Genomic DNA, 23,097 nt, shown 5'->3' on the forward strand with positions numbered 1-23,097 from the left:
AGCAATAAGCTTCACTCCCTTAAGAAGCCACACAGTTTTGAGTGCAACAGAGGAGGTCTTTCCAGGGCATGGCATTGATCTTTGAACTACCAAATACAACTGGAAACACATGGCTCCCGGCTCCTCTTGAACAAGCTTAAGGCACCCAACGTTCTCTCCTGCCCAGTGCTGCTCCACCAGCCACAGCCCCAAACTGCCTCTTCCAAAATAACTATCTGAGGAAGGAAAGAATGTAGCTCTTCACCTGTCCAGGCTTGCAAGGCAGGTGGCTGCTATCAAGAGCTAGGTATTTAACCAAGCATTAAACCCAACCGTGGGACACAGAATGGGAAGAGACCACCAGAGTCGAGCAGCCAGCCCTTTCACACACCATTCCTTTCACAAACTAACCAGACTTAACATGACTGCTTCTCCCCTAACCTCTCCTTCCAAACTCCTTCAGTGGCTCCAGTATGTCTCTCAGTATTTCCACAGAAGATGAATGTATTACCCCTACTGAATCAGTACTTACAGCAGTTTGGTGTAGTCAGGCTCACTGAATTATTTCATGGAAAGCACTAGTTTTGGGTAAAGAGAAATGAAATCATTTATAGACTAAGCATCACACATTTCTCCTAAAAGACAGCTTCCATATCTTTATCCAAAGCAGAAGAATGAGGCATATTCACACCACATGATAGGTAGCCCTGACTCTTTTTCCTACTCTGGAAGCCAGAGAGCACACTAAGCATTTTCCATGCAGAGTCTCAAGACAGTTCCATTTCCTGAAACCACATGCTCAAGGAGAGAAAGCTGCCAGTGCTGCTCAAGAATAAAATACCCTTTGACACTGAGGTCAAGCCCACCCACTGCAGGTGCTGCTGGTACCCCATAACCCCTCCTACCCCACTCACAACTGATTAGCTAAAGCAAGGCAGTAACACAGCACCCTACCTTATCCTGCTGCACGGCAGGCATGAGAATGCACCATTTGCTGACATGGCAAGCCCAAGCACTTCTGAAGCAATCATTCACTCCTTTTATGAGAGCTGTGCAGTTCTAAACCACCCACAAGACCTCCTTGTCACCAAGCCTCTTGTGTTGGTGGCCAAATAAAAGAGAGTTCCTGGTCTTCTGAGATCTAGGAGCTCAGTCCTGGAGGGCTGAAGGGACAGCCAGCAGAGCAGCAAGGACCCCTTCCAGAGTTCTCAGCTATTCCCATTCTGCTCAGCTCCAGAACCTGAAACTTTGCTGAACAAAACTCTGCCCTGCTGATGCCTGAAAGACATGGGCAGTGCCAAACAAACAGCTTTTATATCAAAATAAGTAACACTTCAGGAATGCAGTGTGCTTAGTCATTTCCATCTTGATACAAAGCAACTCCAGTTATTAACTCCTTCAAAGCTTCTGAGGAACCGTGTTTACCTCATAAGATCCATGGCCCCAGAGAACACAGCCCCTGGGCACAGTCAATGTGTTGCTAATCTTAATTACTTGGCAAAAGGAAGTTAACTCTGATCTCTCCATGGGTCCCAAGGCTCTTGTACTGATGAGAACGGAATATCCAGACCTTTGGACTCGCAGTCTTTTTCCTGAAGTGATGACACTCAGCTTCTTGAAAGTCGGCTTTTACCCTTGCTAAAAAAAACTCCAACCAAAAACCCAACACTTTAAACATGTAAGTCCTGATGGGTTTTATACCAGAGGACACACAGAACCCACAGTATAGTATTTTTAAAGTTGTGGGGTTTGTAACCTGGCTCACAGCATGTGAATGCTCAGCTTAGCAATACTGAAAGCGGCAGTTGACTCAGACACTACACCACAGGCTGGCTGCATGCCCCAGGAATGCTGCAGCTTCACACAAGAACTAAGATCCAAGGTGGAGACAGAGAAAAACTTAAATTCCAACAGGAGTTATCCTGGGGCTGTTTTTGGTGCAACTAGAAGAGGTGAGATTCCAGGCTTCTCCCAGGGCAGACATCACCGTTGAGCCACGATGAGCACCTTTAAGTTACTGAGGCTACCACAGACATGCTGGGGGGGGCCACAAAAACAGCTGCTTCTTCCTTTGGAAAAGGCTCAGCAATGTGGAACCAGCTGCCTCAAGAGGTTCTGAGCGTGCAGAGCAAGGTAGCATCAGAAAAATCTCTTGGACACACATCCAGATACCATCCAGAGCTACAGTGAATGTGCCACATCCACACTGGCAGACTGAGATAAGAATTTTGCCAAGGAAGTAGGACTCAGCATCCCAGGACAGATCCTCCAGCCAGCTGTTTCAAGCAGAAATGTTCTATAAAGCCACCATGATTTATTCCCCCAATACCCTCAGACATTCTCTGAACATGCCTTCCTTTCAGGGCAAGCTGGAACACACAGCCTGACAGCACACAGCTTTTTAGAATGGGAAGCCCAACATCTTTCTGAGTCTATTTCTTTGCTCACCAGATCCTATCCCTGCAGTACTTCTAAAATCCAAATGCCCAGATAGTAAGCAATTTGCCCAGTTCTGCCTGCAAGCCCCTTAAGGGACAATCAGTCCGAGTATTGATTGAAAGACACATCACACAGTCCTGTGGAACCACTGAGCTCCTGACCCTGGTCAGGACATTTCCATTGCTCTAGCAGATACCCTGCTTACAGCTTTTCTCTCACTCACCTGTCTGTGACTGCGGGGACACCTGAACCAAACTCCTGCAGCTCCCCTGCAGCAGTCACAGCCCTGCAAGGGCAGCACATGGGCTTATTCAGCAGCTTCTCACTTCTCTGCTCTGCTTTCCCTTCCCTTGCAACAAGGTCACCCACTCACTCCTCATCTCACCCTTTTGTAACTCAGTCTGGGACAACAGAAACCACAACCACCACTGCCCAAACACACATTCCTAGGGGTTGTTTTTCCTGCAACTTGCTTCTACACCAGGGCTGATGCAAGTCCCAGCTGGCAAGAGGATGAGCTCCCACCTCTACGAGGGCTCTGTCACAGTCATGGTAACCTTGTACCCACTCAGAGGCTGTGTTCAACCATGGCAACTGGAACTGGGCTTGGTCTACGCAGTGAACTGGGCGAGGCACAGGGACAGTGGTCCATCATGCCCTAGGACAGCACTGCCAGAAAGGGTGTCTTGTAACTGCTCATGCCTGTGTACCTCAGTGCAACACGGCACAAGCATCTAGCACTACTTAAAACACCTCAGCCCACCAGTCAATAACTTTCCCTGCAGAAACTCTGTTCAGGACCACAGAGTGGCTGAAGTGAGAGACGGCCTCTTGCCCAAGCCCGGCTCAAGTGGGATCACCTACAGCAGGTTGCTCAGGGCCGTGTTTGAACAGCTTTTGGATATGTTCATGGATGGAAACTCCACAACCTGTGGCAGTGTTCGGTCTCCTTCGGAGTGAAAGTGTTTTGTGATGTTCAGAGGGAACCTCCCGTGCATCAGTTTGTGCCCATCACCTCCAGTCCCATCACCAGGCACCGGGCTGGACTCTTTGCACCCTCCCTCCAGACATTTGTGTGGGTTGATAAGACACACACAACCACCCCTACTCTCAGCCTTCTCTTCTCCAGGCTGGACAGGAGGGGGTACTGTGGTAAAACATGAGGCTGGCGATTCACCTGAGGCTGCGGGTGGGCTTGAGTGGGCACCTGCCTCCCGGTGGGGCCAGCTCCCTGCCCTGCCCTCAGGGAAAACGCTCCAGTCGCTATTGCCCGGCTCATAGGACCCATCGGTCAGAGGGCTGCCGGCCCTGCCACAGGCCCTGGAGAGCTCCGGCCTGGGGCCGGCGAGTCCCGGTCATCCCGCAAGGAAACGGCGCCTCAGCGCTGCCTCACCCGAGCCCGGCAGCGAGCGGAGCCCGCTCAGCCCCGCACCGCCGCCGGCAGCCCCGAGCCCGGCCCGTTCTGCCCTCACACCGCGTCCCGCCCGCAGCCCCGAGCCCGAGCCCGGCCCGTTCTGCCCTCACACCGCGTCCCGCCCGCAGCCCCGAGCCCGGCCCGTTCTGCCCTCACACCGCGTCCCGGCCGCAGCCCCGGCCCGGCCCGTTCTGCCCTCACACCGCGTCCCGCCCGCAGCCCCGAGTCCGGCCCGTTCTGCCCTCACACCGCGTCCCGCCCGCAGCCCCGAGTCCGGCCCGTTCTGCCCTCACACCGCGTCCCGCCCGCAGCCCCGGCCCGGCCCGTTCTGCCCTCACACCGCGTCCCGGCCGCAGCCCCGGCCCGGCCCGTTCTGCCCTCACACCGCGTCCCGGCCGCGACTGCGCGGCACCGACCTGTGGGAAGCCCGAAGCCCCGACTCCCCCCTCACGCGAGCCCCCGCGGGAGGGAGCCCCTGGAACGCGGAGCTTCCCCTCTCTCCCCTCCCCGCCCAGCCCAGCCCAGCCCCGTCTCACCCAGTGCCCCGGCCCCACAGGACGCTCCCGCTTCGCATCGCGCTGCCACCGGCCCCGGCCCGGCCCGGCCCCGGTCCCGCCCCCCCCGCAGGGCGCACGAGCTGCTGACACACCGGGCTTTACTGCGCGCTCCCGGCCCCGCGCGGCCCCGGCCCCGCCGCCCGCCCACAGGTCCAGAAAGTCCGGCCCCCTGAAACACACACAGGCACACACATCGTACATACACGACACGATATACACACACACATCGTACATACACAACACGATATACACACACACACCCCCCATACATACCCCATACACACACACACATCACACACACACACCCCCTAATCGGTGGTTTTCAGGCCCTCGACCAGGAGGTTGAGCTCGTAGCACCAGGTCTCGTAGCGGTACGCCACGCGGATCTGAGCCACGTTGGTCTTCCGGATGTCGTTTCCTTGCGGCCCCTCTTCCTGGTAGTTTTCACCCAGAAACTTGGCTTTCTCCTGCCAGACACAAGGAGCGGCCGTTCAGGCGGCAGCAGCGCCCGAGGGAAAGGTGGAGAGGTGGCTGGTGGCCTGAGCTCCTGCCCAGGTGCTGAGGTAGGACGATGGAGCTGCTCTCCTGGTGCACCTTGCCCCAGAAGGGCAGCTTTACCTCATGGGACAGTCCACACTGCAGGACGCTGTTCCTGGCGATTTCACACATGTCACAGGTGGTGAGCTTGAAGACCTGGGCAGCAATGGCGTATTCCTCCATCAGAGCCTCCTGCAGACAGACACAGGCGGTGTCAGGAGAGCAGCAGCTTCTGCTGGCATGGCCCATGCTGCTGCGAGCGCTGTCCCTGAGGCGATGCCCTGCAAATGCCACCGGCCTCGCTGGAAAACGAGGCCCACAGAGCCCCAGGAGGTGATGAGCTCACACTGTACCTTGGTGTAGTGAAACTGCATGGGGTCATCTGTGGAAAGGGACACCATGAGGCCCTTCTGGTGGAAGTCAAGCAATGGATTCTTTGCGTACTCGAGGAAGAGGCTGTTGTTGCTGAGTGGGGACATGGCGATGGGAATCTGGGCGAGGAAGTACAGATACTGCAACACCGGGGTCTGCAAAGATGAGCAGAGCTGCAGATTAGGGATAAGTTGCTGTGCCCTCCACCTGTCTGGAGTCACTCCTCAGATCAGCCCAGTGCTCCAGACAGGAAAATCAGGCCCACAGAGCTCCTGTGTGCAAGAGAAGAGACAAGCAAGCTGGCAATTGGTCTGGGCCCACATGAGCACGAGAGGCCAAGGACTCATCTGGCTCCAGTGATAACAGACAGACCCAGTGATATGTCTGTGAGGCTGAACCCCTGAAATCTGAACCACCAAACATGCCTGGAGAAAACCCTCTAATCATGTAACATCTGCCTGAAGCCAGGCTGCCTGTGTCAGCCTAAAGCAGAGGTGCAATTCACCATCAGCTACAGTGGAGGCCAGCTTTGAGTGTGTTCTCCTCTGCCCGTGCCTGGGCTGCTCCATGGCAGCCTGTTCCACTTACCTTCTTGAGGTTGAGACCGTGGGAGATATTATCTGCTGTCATGAAGGCTGCAAGCAGATGTGTGATGGCCCCGGCTTCCCCACAGTGTGGTCGGAAGAGGAACGTGTTCATACCACGCTGCCTGGGCACATGGAAGGAGGACTCAGAGCAGGCAAGCAGCAGGGTTAGGTGGCATACAATGCAGGAGTCCCTGACTTCAGATCCAGCTCTGCCCCTACCAGTGGGTCCCCAAGAATCCAACACATTCCTTGTTCTCTTTTCTCTGTGCACACAGTAGATGCATCTCTGCAATCCCATGTTTCACCCCAGGCCATCACACTTCCTACCAGGGAGCGTTTCAATTGCTCTGGGACATGAAGCTCCAAACTACAGTGGCGGCAGAGCAAGGGCAGCCCCACTTCTTCCACACCAACAAAGAGCTGAGACCATTCATGAGGCAGACCCCCTTCTGCCAGCCCCTCACAGGTCCCAAAGCAGCTCCTGGGCCTCACCTGCGTAGGTTGTTGAGCACCAGGATGTTGGCATACATGTAGTAAATGTAGTAGGTGTAGGATGGGTTCTTCTCAGAAGTCCACTGGTCAGGCTTTGGGCTCTTAGTGCAGAACATGTGTCCACTGTGCTTGGATTCATCATCCACGCTGTCGAAGCCAGTGATCTGCTTGGCAAGGTAACAAAAAAGCTGCATCTCCAAGCTGCCCAGCAGGCAGGCTGGCTCACCCTGCCCCACTGCAGCTTGCCAAAGCCCAGCTGTGGCCTGAGGGGTACACCCTGCCTCATCCAAGAGCAGGGTCAGGGGCAAGGTTGCAAACCTTGCTCCTCTCAAACCCCCAAGTTCTATCAAGGGCTAGAAATAAAGCTCACACCAAACCACTTCTGCAGGAGGTGGGTAGGCAACACTTCTCACTGCCCCACAGCAGCCAGCTCAGGGAGTCTGACCCCCTTTTCCCCCAGCGCTTCTGGACACACAGCCCTTCACCCAGAACGTGGCAGTAGGGCCACGTGCCCATTGATGACATTTTCCATGTCAGGGCCAATACCCCATTTCTCCTGTGCTTACCACACTCTGACAACACCATCAGGTGACACTCACGTGGCGTAGAAAGACACTCAGCTCTTTGTGGGTTTGAGGGTTGACAGTTGCTTCAAAGATGGGAATAAAGATATTTTCCAGCATCTTCCCAAAGTGTGGGAGGAAATTCTTAGACCTGAACACATCACTGTGGAGACAGGAGTGAGCTGCTGTCAGAGCAACGTGGCCCACTGTCCCCACAATCCCTTCAGGATAAGATAAATGAGGCCCATTAAGGCACAGTGCTCTCTCAGACACACAGCACATACTAAATCCTGGGTACTTGGATCATCCACTTCATGTTGGGGGAATAGACCCGGTGTTTGTTGAACCAGGTGGCCAGCTTGAGCCACTCCTCAGCCGATCGCCCGTAGATGGAGAGGCGCGGCTCTGCGTGCTGGTACTTGGCATCCTCCAGATCAGAGCCAACCTCCTGCAGATCACGAGGGTTCAATGGGGCCCCTCAGACCCCTGGGGTAACAGCAGCACCACAGCTTAACTGCTCTCTCCTGCCCTGTATTCTCACCTTGATGATGGTGGCAAAGTACTCGCCGTCGATAGCGTTCTCTGTCTTCAGGTAGAGGTCGCGCAGCTCGCTGGCACCCACGGGGTTGTACTTGGCATTGAACTTGTCAAAGCGCTGGAAGGTCTGCCGGCCCTGCAGTAGGGAGCACCAGGGGCAAACACCACACACACACACGCTGGGTCCAAGCACACCAGCTGAGCAGGGACTGCTCCAGACAACCCACAATAGGGAAGCCAAGAGCTGCCACGTCCTGCTGCAAACACTAACTCAGGGAGGGGGAGAGCCATGTGTATGGCAGCGGGTGAGACTGACCCAGGAGTGGCCTTAGAGGAAATGTCCTACCACTTACAGCATGGACATCCAGAGAATCCACTGTCAGGTCATAGGGGTGCAGATTGAGCTGCTCAAAAAGCTGTTTCAGGGTGAGCTGTTTGCCCTTGGCATCATAAACCACACGGTCGGCATCCACACGGTACGATTTCTTGATGAAACGCAGAAGGTGCTTCTGGTTCATGCAGGCTGCAGCATGGATGTGTGTGTCCACCTGAGAAACCAGAGGGACAGCTGTCTGGCTGCAAGCTGGGATGCTCAGCTGCCATCATGGGGAGGTGAACAAACCCTTTCGTTGAGCCTCAAGCTGTGCGAGGAGCACGGCTCAGCCCAGCAGATGAACAGAGGCCTTGGCCAAGAGCAGCCCAGTCAGCACCATCCAGTTGGCAGCAACAATGGGGGTGCCACAGACTTTAACCCTAATGCCTGGTTCTGAGGGAGGGGAAGGCACAGACACAGCTCCTCCTCACAGTGCCCAGGGCTGGGAGCTTTGCCAGTTACCTTGCGGCAGTTGTAGAAGTCCCGGTGGGGGTTGTTCTTCAGCTCTTTCATCTCCTCCATCTCATTCAGCATCTCATGCACTTGGAACTTGTATGAGAGGAACTTGAGGCGCCGATGAGTGTAGGTCTTACTAGTGAAAGCAAAGGGCAGAACAGTGACTGGGCTCCTTACCCCTCAACCTAGGGATGCAGCTTTCACCTGAGGTGGAGGGGCTCATGCTGGCCTGTCCTGCTCCCCTAAGGTGCTTCTCCTGACTCTCATAGAGCTTTGAAGGGTGGCCTGGCCAGGTGTGAGCACATCTGCAGGACATGCCTCCAACCCCTGAGCACTGACTTTGCTCAAGACCCCAGCTGAGACAGCTGACAAGGCCATCAGGCTGCAGAAATGTCACCAGCAGGTTCTTCCCTCCTCCCAGGCAGAGGACAGCACAGCCCTGGCTCTGCCCCAGGCTCTCTCTGCCTCCCGAGGCAGGACTGTTTGGCTGTGCCCAGCAGTGCTGGGTTGTGCACTTACACAGGTCCCTGTGCAATCAGGGCCAAGAGGAAGTTCATGTCATCAACGAAGTGCTTGAGGTCAGGGTAGGGCAGGTCCTTTGGCTCGTCCCTGCCAGCCGCTGCCTTGTCTCCATAGACATGAACTACCCCATCCTTCATCTGGACATGGTATCCCAGGTCCTCAGCAAGATTCCCCATTTCAAAGGGATCCTCTCCATCCTTCACTGGTGGGGTGAACACTGGACCAAAAGGAGAACACCATGAGGCACAGGTTGCCAGGACACCCCACCAAGGCTCCCAGGTAGAGGGCAGGGACAGCCCCACCGCTGTGACACTGAAGAGGACTCGTCTGTGGAGCACTTCCACAGCCCTTTTCTGACCCCTGCCTACCCCCACACCTAAGCCAGAGAGGAAAAGCCTGTGGGTGCCTTGCTGTACCTGGCCCAGTGTCACTGGCCTTCCAGGCCTCGCCTTCGATCGCCCGCAGGTACTGCGCCGGGGTCCTGGGGAACCTCTGCACAGACTGCTGCATGTACTTCTCCCGGATGCACAGCGCACGGTAAAGGCCTTTGCAGACAACTTCAAAGTCTTCAACTGTCACCTGCAAGAGGGTTGTTGCTGGACACAACCACACAACTGGAACCTAGCTGCCTGAGGGATACCCTGGTGCACTGAGATGCAAAGAGGACGATTTTGTTCACAGCAAGAGACACACCTTACCATCCCCTCCCTGAGACTGCTCTGCCTGAGCAGGGCAGAGAAGGCAAAGTCCCAGATGTGGCAAAGGGATGCCCATCATGGCAGAACCACTGATTCCAGCTGCCACCCACCTCACTGCAAACTGCAATTGGCACTGACATGGAAGCCAGGCCTGGGCAAAACACTAAAAGCTATTTTTGGAGCCTAGACTGAAACTGAAGCAGGACCAACAACATACACTGACCCAACATGTCAAGGAATGTTTGATTTACTGCACAGACAAGTGTTTGGGGCAGTGGAGAGGTCAGACTGGAGCAGCAAGGGAGAATGCCATGCAGCACTTGCAGCTAGCAACAGTCACAGCAGGAGGAATGTGCCTGTGCACAGACAGGCTTTGAGCTTCTCCTAATTGCTCCTCTGCTATGCAGCTCCAAGCTGAGCAACCTGTCAGGAGTATCTCAGAAGCAGCACAAATGTAACAGGAGGCTGAGGAGGAGGAATTAACACAGGATGTGATAGCAGTCCTGGTCAACTGGCTCTAGGTGACCCTGCTTGAGCAGGGACTTGGACCAGATGGTCTCCACATGAGGTGGGTCCCTGCCAACCTCACTCATTCTGGGACTTTGTGATATGTGTAGACCTCAGACAGATATAGCTGTGTTCAGGCAGCAGCAGGCTGTGACAGAAGGATCATGACCTGCTCTGCCATTGTCTTCTCTCTGCCCTGTCTGGAGAATCCCATGGGAAGCATCCAGCACCCCACTGACTCTTGCTAAGGAACTCAGCTCCCAATCCTCCAGGGATGCAGCGAGGCACCATATGATGCTCAAGAGACACAAGACTGAGCTGGAAGACATAGACTATCCCCACTGCACCTGGGACAGAGTCTCGAGACACTGGGCATTACAGAGGGGCAGACAGGGACGGGATGAGGTGGGGAAGGGTAGAGCCATGCAAGTACCTACCCCAGAGGCATAATCCCCTGTGATCTGCACCCGCTGGAACTCAGGCACAGTCTGGTACACGGAGGAGGTGGAGATGACCTCATCAATAACAGACAGCTTGGTTACACTCTTCTGAGCCACAGGGAGTGCCAATGCAATTGTCTTCATTCGTAGCAGGCGCTTCTTCCTGCCACAGAGGAAAGCCTCAGGCAAACAGCCCCGAGACCGTGGCCACACGTGGGTGGACAGCCAGGGTCCCACACCACAGCCATGTTCCAACTGTACACAACATCAATCATCTCACTGGTGCTTTCTGAGCACCCTACACCTACACAGCCAAGAGTAAAAGCCACTATCCAAAGTAGCCACAGATTTTCAAGCATGTTTGGAAGTCACACCTCAGGCAAGTACCTGAGGGAAGCTCAGAGACCTCTGCAACAGCTCTGAGGCCACTGTTGTGCTGACACCAAGGAACAAGCCAAGGGTGTCTTTCCATTGAAGAGGAAACCCCAAAGTAGCTGACATGCCCTGGCATTGCCAAGGACTTATCTCATGAGTATGGTGGGCTGTTTTCACAGGTTGATTTATGTTCCCCCTGCTTTCTTCAGCTCTGGCTGGGGATGCAGAGACAATGCTTCTCTCTTCTCCCCAACTGCCCTGGTTGTTGCTCACCGCTTTTCTGGTGTGGCTGCCTTCTCCTGAAGCATCATGTGCTCTCTCATTTCATGGTGTGAGATGGGGCAGATCTCTTCCACATCAAAAGGAGAGATCTCTTGCCTGACCTCCTCACTTTTTACCTCGGAGGCAAAGACCTTCTCTGCGAAGGAGCGCATTGCCTCATCAATCTCTGCAAGGAGAAAGAACAGAGTGCAGGGTCACATAGGCACCTGGTCCCTGGCCACCTGAACAGGCAGAGATCCCTTGCAGTCAGCTCAATGCTCACCTGAGCATCTCCTTATCCCACCTACACCACCATGCTTCCTGGAAGACTCTGAGCCACCTCCAAAATGTGCAACAAGCTTTCAGAGCCTGGGCTACACACACAGAGGGCTGTAGACAGCCCCAGTACACCAGAAAAGGGAAATAAAACACAACCCAGAGCCCAAAAGTAGTACCAAATAAAAAAGAGGGCCCATAAACAAACAAGTCCTTGGGCAGGGCACTTATGAGGGCATGCACTGGGGTCCTGTGAGGATGGAGACAGGCACAGGTGGAGATGGGCTGAGCTGGCAGCCCAAGCTCTGTAATGGCAGTCACATTGCCCCTGTGCTGCTCTGCAAAGCCTGGCTGGCCCTGCTCCTGCTGCCAGCTTGTGTTCCCATGAAGCACCCCACATCTTCTGAGCTTAGCCAGGCTGACCAGAGACTCCTTAAACCCCTCTGACTCTTCCACAGGGATTTAATGGTATCACTACACGACACATCACAGCTCAGGAGGAACAGTATTTTTCTTCAGGACAATCAGAGCAAGACTTAACCAATAACACTATTTCTTTGCTACACTATCCAAAACTGTCTCCAAGCAGGAAGAGAAGCACTCCAAGCCCCCAGCAAGTTCCCCTTGACTGCAATCATATCACACCATGGAAATGTCTGAGGCTGCAGGCTCACAAGTCTGCCCTGTGGCTCCCTGTCTCACGACTTGCCTTCAGACCTACCTGAAATCCTCACCCGTGACATCTTTGCAGCACGTTAGCAGAGCCCCCCGCTAACACCCTACTGTAAGAGAGCACAAGCAGCTGACTGACTGCACAACAGCCTAACACTAATGGAACTGCTTTCCCTTCCCTGTAATTAGACTCTCCCACTCTAAAAGGAGAAGGGAGATCAACTGTAAGCCTATTTAAAGTGCAACCACAAGCACTTGCACTGAAACAGGTGAAACCAGGGCTCAGGTTTAACTCTTTTTTTTGGTAAGGTTTTAGTTTTACATTTAGTGGGGTTTCACCTGCTGTCTGCTCAGATTTGCTGTTTCCCAGGACAGTCACACCCTGCTACAGTGGCCTGTGGAAGTCAGTCTTTTAAGAGAGGCTGAAACTGATGTTTTCTGTGCTGACCCAATGGTTTAAAGGAAATCCCCAAGGCACAGGGCTGATGTTTTCATCAGGAGCTGTGGAGAGGCACAAATGATGTGCTTTCACCAACCAGTGTGCTAGTCAATGAAGATCTTTCCTGAGAGAGGGATCTACTTCAAAGACTGGATTGTAGCAGCAGGAGTTGCACAGATGTCCTCACATCTTCCCAGCTGAAACCATCAAACAAAAGGGAAGTGCAAGGAGCTCTGTTTTGTTCCTGAGCTTTTCAGGAACTGCCTTCATAAACCTGTGTATTGTAACAGTAAGCAGATCCTCAGTTCTGCATCTGGTGTGCCCTAGCCTATTTTACAGAGAGCAGCATTTAGTACAACCCAAGGCATGGCAAGAAACTCCTCCCTTAAGCTACACACGGTGGGGCTTGGATCTAGCTGAGCAGGTTATCAGTTTGAGCAGGACCTCTTAGCTCACTTAAGTAGATTCTTTCCAGCACACAGGCACTGAGGGCTGCACTCAGTCTTTAGAATCTCAAAAACTACTTCAGATCTCTCCCATGAAGTTGGAGAACAGGTCCTGTGTGAAGGAAATGGCCAGAACTGGTAGTGCCCTGCATGAGCCTCTGACTCAGCTTCCTGGTGGGAAGCGGGAAGCCTGGACACGTCCGGACACAACGCCTTTGGTTTGAAACAGAGTCTTTTCCTGTTTGTTTATACTTCAGTTCTTGATGGGAGTTGTAAAACTGCACTGAAATCAGGACAAGTCGAGGAAAGCATTCAGGCTACAGTCAGCACAGTCTTGCTGCTGATTTAAAAGGTCTTCAGTCGTACCATTGAAGGGAACAGGGAAACCAGGCACTCCTGGAAAAGACACATTGTTTGGAATTAGAGGTGCATGTAAGGGATTCCTGTGCTTATTTTGTAAGAACAGTTAAGAAAAGGCCTTGTCCCAGAAGAAGGCTGTCAGAGTTGCTTGTTATTTCTTGCTCTGTAACTTACATGTCACACATTTTGTCCATAGGTGCATGGGAAGCTCGTGGCACAACGAGTCAGGGAAGTCAGCTAAGCTGAGCCCTGCTGCAGCATCTCCAGCTGATTTCCATAGCATCCAGAAACCCCTTCTGAGAGATCAGTTTGGTGTGCACAGCTTCAGAACATGCTGGGTTACAATTAAGGAATTCTCCAGAGCTCAGGGAGTTTCAGCCCAACTTCCCAGATAGTCCCCAAGCACATCAATGGATTCCCCCTCCACCTAATCTGCAGAGTTGCAGCCAACAAAGCAAAGCTGAGATGCTGTTACAGTCTTGCTCTCTAATACCTGGTTCCCTCTCTCATGGTGTTCTTACTCATCCCCCAGTTTGTGAGTTCCCACACCACATTAACTATTTCATGTAAGGTCGATAAAAACTGTCTCCTGCTTGTTTGCTCTCCCACAGGGACTGTATCACCCCTTAACCTTTCTGGGTGTATCAAGGATCTTGGGATTCACATCTGAAACCAAAAATAACCTTTAGGGTGCAGGGGTCATCCTCCTCAAGAGGTCTCTTGATCCTCTGGCTTTTTTAATCACAGGGTCAACTTAGTTGGGTTCACAGTAGAAATATGAGTAAAGCTTTGGGCATGCTGTGCTAAAGTTAGATCTACAGCCTCTTTCAACTGAAGTACTGGATACAAACAAGCCATCTTCCCACTCCTTTTCAACTGGAGAGCAAGTGATTCACACCCAGAAGCTTCAGAGTGACTCTAACTGAAAAATGCCTCCACTTTTTCCTCTGAGCTGCCTTCGTTCCACCTACATCTAGTCAAAAGGAAAATGACCAAACATACCAGAAGTGTGGGTCTCACTCTAGTTCACTTGGCAGAGCAGCCCTGTCCTGGGGCAACTGTCCAAATAGAAGCTTGAGGGCAAGTTTTGCTAGAAAATGGCTCCAGTTTCTGCAGAAGAAAAGTTTGACACAGGGTAGTGTGGAAATTCCCCAGGGCACTCCTTGATGTGCTGTGCCTTTGACCAACAGCATCTTGCATGAAGAGGAGCTTCAGTGAGTTCTTTTCTCCCTACATTGCATCTGGTTATTCCCTGTGCAGTCTCCTCTGGGGCTGTTTAAATCAGCCTGTTGCAGTATGCAATAGAAGCCAGTGAGTCCTTCAGGTGTGAACTAGTTTCTAGGAAGAGATTGTTGCAGATAACAACCATGCTGGAGGAAAGCTTTTCCAGGAAAACCCTTGCAGCTACACAGTGCCAGTAGTTTTACACTCCTCTTATGAGTCTATTATTAAGCTTCTTGCACAGAAAACAGACTGAATCTGTATTCCAGAGGCCTGACACAATGTCTTAGGAGAAACACACAAAGTACATTCACTGTGTGGTCCAACACAATTTGCCTTATTGTAGGCAGAAAGGCATCAGGACAGTATTTTAGAAGACTGAATCAAGTAACTTAAAAGCTTAACAGAGAAAACAATTTGGACACAGCAATAACTTTATACTTGATTCCACTCTTGGAATGTCAGTAGTTTCCCCCTCCCCTTTTTTCTGCCTTAGCAAGCATCCTTTCCAAGGGCAAAGTCAGCAAAAACACGGCAAGGGACCCCACTCCACTCTACTGCAGGATGCATGACATGGCACAGATTGGTGAAGTCATTGAAACTGGGCTCTGGAACAAACCTATGGTACATCTCAAAGCCACTCCCACTGCTTCTGTATGCTATGGGGAACATCTGATACAGTTCTTCATGCCACATTACAGAAGTGGCAATTTGAGTCAATCTAGATCCCACAGAGATAGCAGAGAGCACTGTGGTAAGCTTTCTGATAAGGCAGTTGTGGATCCCATGCCCAGATCACTTCCACAGAAGAAACAACCAAAAGAATTCAAAGTTTATTCTTTAAAAAAGTTACTTAAGAAGCAAAATAATTTACTTCAAACCAAAAGAGATGCATTATTGAAAGCAAATCATTATACAAAGTAATAACAAATTAGCCCTTAGATAAAGAGTCCAGATCCCAAAAGCTCCCCAGCATCTGGGAGGTTAAACAGTCACTCAAGGCTTGGGGTGTAAAAGGGGGATCACCTATGGGATCAGAATGTAACTCAAACTTCCACTGCCCTCCTTCCCACCACAGGCCTGAACTTGCTTGAAAACCTAATTCTAATTCATTGGCCTGTACTAAAAATCATGGTTATGATCCAAAGTAACAGGAACAAAATGTGAGCGCTGTTGTTTGGACAAGACGTTGGAGTGGGGACACTACCAGTTAGAAGCTGCAGAGTGATGCTCTCTCATAGACAGCTGTCCTCAGTCCTAACACAGACATACTTCTTTCAGTTACTGACACTTGTAATCTCTGATGAGAGCTTTACCCTTTCTATATATTTTACCTCAGAATGTTCTTCCCATTCTTCCCAGCCAGGACAGCAAAGTTAGCCTGGCACTAACCCAGCGTTGGGCTGTTAGTTCTAAGTAACAACATTTGGACTTAGCTCTACAAACCCACCTTTTCCAGGGATCTGTCCTGTGCAAAAACTTCTCTGCTCATCTTCTAAATCATGTTCCCAAAGGCTCTCAGGGTTTTGTCCTTCCACAGTTCTCTGTGTTGCCATCGAAATCAGGGTTCTCTTACATAGACATGGAAACAAAGTCCAGCCATTTACTTCAGACTAATGACCAGAATCACACCCTGGTCTTGTATCACCCACTCCATTTGTAACTGAAATACATGCAGGTCAGCTCTGCAGCAGACTAAGAGCTGATGCATCCCCCTCTAAGGTTCCAAAGGTGAAACACATACTGACCAACCCTTACCAGGGCTTCTTCCCTTTCAACATTTCATATAGCCCAAGAAAAAGTGAACACAGAAGAGAAAGCAAATGCATTTGCCAGTTCCATACAATTGTGAGGATTCACAGCTTTTGGAGTTACAGTTAGTACATTTTTAATGACAACCAGAACATGATGTGCAAGGTAGAGAATGATCATGACAAATCTCCATCCAGAAGCAGTAATTTTCCACACTTGACCACACAACCTTCAAACATCAAACGTCACCTGCAAAAGGTTTCTCACAGCCCTGAACACGGCAGTGCTGCTTGCCAGGGAAGAAAACTCCCCTTGCCCAGATAACTGGAAAAAGAGACATGGGCCTGGATGACAGGATCTCACCATTCCAACCTACTGCAGAACTCCACAGTGCAGTCCTTCCAAAATGCTGAGTCTCTGTGAGCAGATGTGTATCCCAGAAGCGATCCTTTCCTACCTGGATTTTGTGAGGTGGACAACAGTGTGGCACAATTCTCTCTCTCTCTCAGCAGACAGTCACCTCCTGCCACAGTGCTCAGAGAATGCTTTCACAGGTAACTTCTTGCACCAAATAAAACACTGCTCACTGATCACAGATATCACAGCTTGCTGTGATGGGAATTCTGCCACGTTTAACTTGCAGGGATGAGGTCATCTTCAAACAAACTCAACTCACAGCCAGTGCTACCTGTCACAATGCTGCCCACCACTGTGCATGCTGCTGGAAAATAACATCTCATGTGAAAACATTGTGGGTTTAATTTTATTGGTGTCACATCAGTCAAGGGCAAAGTAAATTGCAGGAAGTACTTCTAAGGATTATTATGGATAAAGAAAACATAATGCAGAGTGATTCTCTGCATCCCAAGAAGAGAATTAAAACTGTAAGCAGTGAAGGAAGCATTAGAAGGAACAATTTCTTCTCTCAGCATTTACTGATTTCTAATTTCTAGTTGAAACTGAGAACTCCAAATTGAGACATGAAAATCTGACACCAGCAAACTGAAATGAAGCCTCTGGCAGTTTGGGCAGACTGACTGATCGCTCCCTCTGTTGGCTGAAGGCTCCTCACTCTTCCACCAGATCCTAAGTGGGAAGCACAGCCTCACACTGGCAGGCACTGACACACACACAGCAGAACCCAGCAGCAGCAGCACAAGAACCAGGCCTCAGAGGAACACTGGCAGCTTTTGCAACAGTGACTCCACTTGTGTGTCCCAATTCTGTGAGGTGACCATGTTTTGTTCTAGAAGGAACTGAGGCAGCTTATGCAGTAGTTCTCTCTGAGTTTGAGGCTGTCAGAACAAGCCCAGAATTGCCCTCAGTGTGTCACACACCTTCTGCGTCATCATCGCTCAACTCGCTTCCTTCCTCCTTTTGCAAGGATGCTGCAATCAGAATCTGGCTCAAGTTTTCTGGTGCAGCTCATTGTCTTCTCTCCTTGGCCTGGACATAGTAAGTCCATGACAACTACTGCACCAAATACAGTCAAACCTGAACTCCCAGCTCCTTCCCTGACAAGGAGACTCTCTGACTAGATCTCACAGAGAGACATTTTCAAGAGCCTGTGTTTACAGTCTGGTGGTAAGAACGTTAATTCACAATGAAATAACTTGCAAGGTACAGACAGAGCTGAGTAACAGCTACCCAAACTAACCAACCTCCAGTTACTTGATTAACTATTGAGAAGCTGCCCATAAATGTTGGCAGTTAATGTTAAAAACGAACAGCTGACTAATTTGGTCCCACTTGGAAGAGATCTGAACGCTGAAGAAAACCATCAGAGAATATAAACAGTTCCACCTACTAAGAAAGTAAAATAAAAAGATGCTGTATGTCCCCTTCCTTAGTTCAAGTCTTACAAGTGCCTGCTGGATCTTCCAGCCTACAGATTCCCAGTTTAGTATCCTGTCAGGCAAATCCATCACCCACACAAGAGCTGCCTGCTGAAGATAAATGAGCTTCCGAGAAATTCTAGTCCTTGGGGTTTTCCTCTAGCCAAGGGAACAGGGGACAACTTCAAATCTTCTTAGCAAACAGGCACTTAAGTTAGGAAGGACACCTCCTTTTTATTACAGAAAATGAAGGATCAGTTAAATGGTGCTCCTGGCACAAAGGAGATGCTGCAAATATGCTGCATGGGTGTAGAGAGAGCAGATACTAGTCTGGTAACGTGCCATGCACTCATGGTGGCAAAACCCTTTCTGACATTACCTGCCAAGCAACGATTAGTGCCACTCCTCTGTCAGCACTGCAAACCAGAATCCAATAGAAAGGGGACAAACATCACTTCTAGCTTTTACTCTAGAGGTAAAGTGTCATCTTTTTCACAGCATTTAGTCTCTATAGTTCACTTTTCTTGTGACTGGTTTTCTTCTTGAACAAACCCCAGATAACACAGTGTGAAAAAGAATCCCAGTACATCAAGAGATGTGACTGCTCCGTTAGCTGAGCAAGGAGGTAGATGCCATGGATGTTCTCTTCAGATGGAGCACAGAAAACGACCTTGTGCTAATTAACTGGTACCAAGATTCTGGTCAGTGGCACCAAAATACTGCAGGGCATCAGCATGAGACGCAGTACAGTGGCATCGAGACTCGTCCAGCAGCTGCATCTGAACCCCGTGTTCTTGGCATCTAGAACAGAAAGGCATCTCTGATTAGCTGCTGCCCAACTTTGTGATGGACGTGACAGGCAGAGCAACAGTGCAGCACAAGCCTTGAATTGCTCTCCCTGAACTTACAGTGATGAGTGACATCTTCTAGGGAACTGTTGAAAAGAACTGCACTCTGCTGGGGAACTGAGACATGTCAGCACTTGCATGATTTCATTTGGTTCATCTTCAAACAGGGCATGTTCCAGAGGAACACAGCTTGAGACAAGCAGTGCAGAAGCCAGTCAATCATCAGCATTGAGGGAGCTGGGGCTCTTTAGCTTGGAGGAGACTTAAGGGTGATCTCATTAACGATTACAAACGTGTAAAGGGTGGGTGTGAGGAGGCTGGAGCCAGGCTGTGCTCAGTGATGGCCAATGATAGGACAAAGGGCAACGGGTACAAGCTGGAATAGAAGAGGTTCCAAAGAAATACAAGGGAAAACATCTTCCCTGTTGAGGTGAGGGAGCACTGGCAGGGGCTGCCCAGAGGGGCTGTGGAGTCTCCTTCTCTGGAGACATTCCAATCCAGCTGGATGAGTTCCTGTGTGCCCTACTCTAGGTGGTGCTGCTCTGGCTGGGGGGTTGCACTGGATGAGCTTTTGAGGTCCCTTCCAGCCCTTGAGATTCTGTGATCAGCAAATGGCAACTGCAGAACTGTGCAAAATCCTCCTTCTAGTGCAGATAACACAGAAATTACACCTTCTCCAGGCAGTCAAAATGGTTTCCCAAAGGAAGGAGACACTGACAGGAATGATACGGAAAGTCTCACAATTATAAGTTTGGTAGAAATCCACAGGCTACACCCAAAAGGCTCCTGTGAGCAGAATTTCCTTCTCTTAAGCTTTGCTGACTACTTAGAGGAAAGAAAATATGAGCTTTTGGAGAAGTAATTCACTGTAGTATCCAAATCTGTGGGTGTAACAGTGGGGGGAAAGCCACCTAGAGCAGATACTATTTCTGAGCCATATTTATGAAAGCAAAAGACACACAGACAAGAAAGCAACAACCCCCCTGCAATCACAGCTCACCTTATCACATGACAATGCAAGACAATCCCATACAACCTTGGTTCCCATCTTCACTGCTGTTGAGCTTTTTCATCCGGTACTGCCGGATCTCTCTCACCAGTGTGTAAAAAGCATCTTCCACACCCTGAATGCAAATAGGCCAGGTTAAGCATTGCTTTTTTCCTCAAGCTTCTGAATTCCCTGTTCTTCCCATGGCAGAGTCCCTTCACACATTTGAAAAAACTTACTTCTACAGAAAGAGTAGCAGCAAACTTATCCTGCAGCTCATAAAAGGAAGAAAGTAGCACTTATGCCCAAAGCTCTGCACTGACACTCAACTCTTCCTCTGAGGGAAGCAGCCAGGGTAACAGCCATTAAAAGAAACAAGGCAAACTGTAACTACAGAGGGGTCCTGTGCAGGAAACAAGCTACTTCTTAACTAATTACCTCCATTTTAGAACTCTCAGCATTTTCCAGCTAACAACTACAGCTTTTCTGCTTCCTTGCACAGATGCAGGTAGAGCACAGGCTGCCTGGACAGAGCCACACACTCAGTGCAGCTCTGAAAAATCTTAGTCCAGTCTGGAAAATGTTGCTGTAATTGGCCCTCTAAGCAGCTGAGATCACTGAGCAGGTCTGTGATGACAGACTGCAGTCTGACCACTCCTCAACAAGAGCAGCCAAAGCTTTCTTCCACTTCTTGCCCACACAAAAGAAAGTCAATACAAGCCTGAGGTGATTTGTGTCCTGCTCTAACCCAGTGGTAGGATTCTTCCAAGCCAAGGGTGAGGAAATCAAAGGCCAGAAATTGCAAACAGATTAAACAACGGTCACTCCTGTCGTGGGAGCACATGGGGAAACAACAGACCACTCTGCATTGAGTATTCAGGAAGAAGTCAGACCAAGAGTGGAAGCACCTTACCTGTCTTGTTTTAGCAGATGTCTCTATGAAGGGGATTCCATAACTTTTTGCTAATTCTTGAGCCTGTTTTGTGTCTACTGTTCTTGTGGGCAAATCACACTTATTCCCAACTAGCACCATTGGCACATCATCTGAATCTTTCACTCTCTTGATCTGTTCTCTTTAAAAAGACAGAGTAAAGAAAAAAACAAGTTAGAAGCTACTTCCTAAATACAGAACTCGTTTCAGTTCAGTGTTCAAACCACCTTGTGCTACAAATGTGTACATAAAAACTGGACAGGACCTCAGGGTTCTAACCTAATGTCTAATGACACGTGTTTGCCTTCTTACTCCTTCTCTTAAAGCTCGTGTTCTGCACACTGTAAATAGCATTTGATGAACACAAGAGCCCACAGAACTGTCCCAGTCTCAACTGACAACATCCTGCCACAGAACACGGATGAGCTCAAAAAGCTTCTGAAGGAAGCAGGAGATTCAATATTTGTCTGTGATTTAGTCCAACAGCAAACAGCTCTGATGTTTTTTCCAACCTCCCCTCTCGTGGCAGAGATCCAGATCATTACCTGTAAAGGTTAATATCAGCAAATGATTTGCTGTTGTTAATAGCAAAAACACAGAGGAATCCTTCCCCGGTTCTCATGTACTGATCACGCATGGCACTGTACTCCTCCTGGCCTGCAGTGTCCAGGATGTCCAACAGACACGTCTCTCCATCAATAACCACCTGCTTTCTATACGAATCCTGCAAAACATTAGAGAAAAGCGTGGCACTGCTGCTTTCCACCTCAGAACAAAACAGAAATAACACTGCTGCTAAGGATAAGATTCAGAGGAGCTTTTCTACCCCCCTCCCCTCAAGGAAAGACTATCAGCATCAAAAACCATCACCACACAAGATGTTGCTCAAAGGCCCTTTCTCACAAAGAAGAAAAAACCTGATATTTGCAGAATCCCAGCATGGTGGGAGCTGGAAGGGCCCTGGAGAGCTGCTCCAGCCCCAGCCCCTGCTACAGCAGCTTCCTCTGGCTCAGGGGCACAGGAACGTGTCCAGCTGGGGCTGGAAACGTCCTGAGAAGGAGCCTCCAGACCCTCCCTGGGCAGCCTGGGCCTGGGCTCCCTCACTTCAACAGTTAAAGAGTCTTTCCTTTTGTTTCTATGGAGCGTTTTGTGTTCCAGCTTCTTCCCGTCCCCGTTGTCATGTCACTGCATACAACAGAAAAAAAGTGCTGCCCCAGCCTCCCGACCCCCACCATTTAGACATCTGCGGATACTAATGAGACCCCCCGCAGTCTCCTCCAGACTGAAGTGCCCCAGGTCCCGCAGCTTTTCCTCACAAGGAAGACGCTCATCAAACCCCCAATTAGCGCCCAGGCACAACCACCAGGACGACTCCCGCCAGCGCAGCACCGTGACCGGAGCCCTCACCGAGCGCCGCACCGTGACCGGAGCCCTCACCGTGACCGGAGCCCTCACCGAGCGCCGCACCGTGACCGGAGCCCTCACCGTGACCGGAGCCCTCACCGAGCGCCGCGGCCCCTTTCTGCGGCCGCTGCCGGCTGCCCGCGCTGCACCCCGGGGGCCCGGAGCTGTGAGCGGCAGCGGCCGGTCGCCAGAGCCTTCCCAAGCCTCTGTTCAGCGTCCACACGCGGCCTTTGAAGCGCGAAGCCACCAGCGAGCGACAACAACGCCACGAGCCCCGAGCGGGGCCGCGCGCCTCGCGCTCACCTCAATGGTCGGGTCGTACTCGTCCACGAAATGGTTCTGGATGAGCTGGATGGTCAAAGCGCTCTTCCCGACGCCTCCCGCGCCCACCACCACCAGCTTGTACTCGGTCATGGCCCCGCGGGGGGGCGGCCCCGCGCTGCGGCTGCGGCTGCCGAGCGGCCCAACGCCGAGCGCCCGCGGCCCCGCGCGCCTTCCGCCTTCCGCCCGCGCGTCATCGGGCGCCGCCGGAAGCCGCCCCGCGGCCCGCCCTGCCCGCGGCGCATGGCGCGGGCGCCCCCTGGCGGCCGGACGGGCGAGGCGCCCCCCGGCGGGCGGACGGACGGGCGAGGCGCCCCCCGGCGGGCGGACGGACGGGCGAGGCGCCCCGCGGCGGGCGGACGGACGGGCGAACGGACGGGCGAGGCGCCCCCCGGCGGGCGGACGGACGGGCGAGGCGCTCGGAGCGAAACGGCTGTTTTTGGCTTTTGTTTTTTTGCTTTTTTTCAAAATCAGTAAAACTTTATTCTATTTCCA

General features: G+C 51.4%; 3 protein-coding genes across 6 annotated transcripts in view; all 3 read right to left on the reverse strand.

Annotated features, from left to right (window-relative positions):
* Positions 1 to 4,439, reverse strand: part of DENND2C (DENN domain containing 2C) — a 24,122-nt gene extending 19,683 nt beyond the window's left edge. Inside the window, exon 1 of one of the 4 annotated variants that reach the window (XM_062013506.1) lies at positions 4,369 to 4,439. Coding sequence is in view for 1 of the 4 variants with exons in the window: in XM_062013505.1 (XP_061869489.1) it covers positions 934 to 957 (24 nt within the window). In the remaining 3 variants the exon portion in view is untranslated. Of the gene's footprint in view, positions 1 to 933; positions 1,194 to 3,988; positions 4,009 to 4,248; positions 4,269 to 4,368 lie in introns of those variants that run through there. The other 3 variants (XM_062013508.1, XM_062013507.1, XM_062013505.1) reach the window with 3 other exon arrangements.
* AMPD1 (adenosine monophosphate deaminase 1) overlaps positions 1 to 12,128 on the reverse strand; it is a 15,313-nt gene extending 3,185 nt beyond the window's left edge. Inside the window, exons 1-15 of the mRNA XM_062013509.1 lie at positions 12,095 to 12,128; positions 11,122 to 11,296; positions 10,471 to 10,636; positions 9,245 to 9,407; positions 8,826 to 9,045; positions 8,313 to 8,442; positions 7,831 to 8,025; positions 7,482 to 7,613; positions 7,225 to 7,388; positions 6,977 to 7,103; positions 6,378 to 6,541; positions 5,887 to 6,007; positions 5,280 to 5,453; positions 5,008 to 5,118; positions 4,695 to 4,856 (exon numbers count right to left, since the gene is read on the reverse strand). Of these exons, the coding sequence (XP_061869493.1) occupies positions 4,698 to 4,856; positions 5,008 to 5,118; positions 5,280 to 5,453; positions 5,887 to 6,007; positions 6,378 to 6,541; positions 6,977 to 7,103; positions 7,225 to 7,388; positions 7,482 to 7,613; positions 7,831 to 8,025; positions 8,313 to 8,442; positions 8,826 to 9,045; positions 9,245 to 9,407; positions 10,471 to 10,636; positions 11,122 to 11,296; positions 12,095 to 12,128 (2,235 nt within the window). The 3' untranslated portion in view covers positions 4,695 to 4,697. The remainder of the gene's footprint in view (positions 1 to 4,694; positions 4,857 to 5,007; positions 5,119 to 5,279; positions 5,454 to 5,886; positions 6,008 to 6,377; positions 6,542 to 6,976; positions 7,104 to 7,224; positions 7,389 to 7,481; positions 7,614 to 7,830; positions 8,026 to 8,312; positions 8,443 to 8,825; positions 9,046 to 9,244; positions 9,408 to 10,470; positions 10,637 to 11,121; positions 11,297 to 12,094) is intronic.
* Positions 12,129 to 15,343: 3,215 nt separating this feature from the next.
* On the reverse strand, positions 15,344 to 22,761 carry NRAS (NRAS proto-oncogene, GTPase). The gene is made up of 5 exons (XM_062013755.1): positions 22,585 to 22,761; positions 21,423 to 21,601; positions 20,860 to 21,019; positions 19,959 to 20,082; positions 15,344 to 18,911 (listed from the first exon to the last, which is right to left on the reverse strand). The coding sequence occupies exons 1-4, from the start codon at positions 22,693 to 22,695 to the stop codon at positions 19,963 to 19,965; spliced, it is 570 nt and encodes a 189-aa protein (XP_061869739.1). The 5' UTR covers positions 22,696 to 22,761; the 3' UTR covers positions 15,344 to 18,911; positions 19,959 to 19,962.
* Between the last annotated feature and the right edge of the window lie 336 nt (positions 22,762 to 23,097).

Source organism: Colius striatus, chromosome 22 (genome assembly GCF_028858725.1).
Source record: "Colius striatus isolate bColStr4 chromosome 22, bColStr4.1.hap1, whole genome shotgun sequence".
NCBI classification, from domain to species: domain Eukaryota; kingdom Metazoa; phylum Chordata; class Aves; order Coliiformes; family Coliidae; genus Colius; species Colius striatus.

Bases quoted from the DNA above. Each gene is read 5' to 3' on its own strand.
- NRAS (XM_062013755.1), bottom strand. From the start codon at position 22,695: ATGACCGAGTACAAGCTGGTGGTGGTGGGCGCGGGAGGCGTCGGGAAG. The intron at 21,020-21,422 runs GTAATGATCTGG...GTCTTTTTAAAG, and splicing joins GCTGATATTAACCTTTACAG to AGAACAGATCAAGAGAGTGA. The intron at 20,083-20,859 runs GTAAGGTGCTTC...ATTTGCATTCAG, and splicing joins CATCTGCTAAAACAAGACAG to GGTGTGGAAGATGCTTTTTA.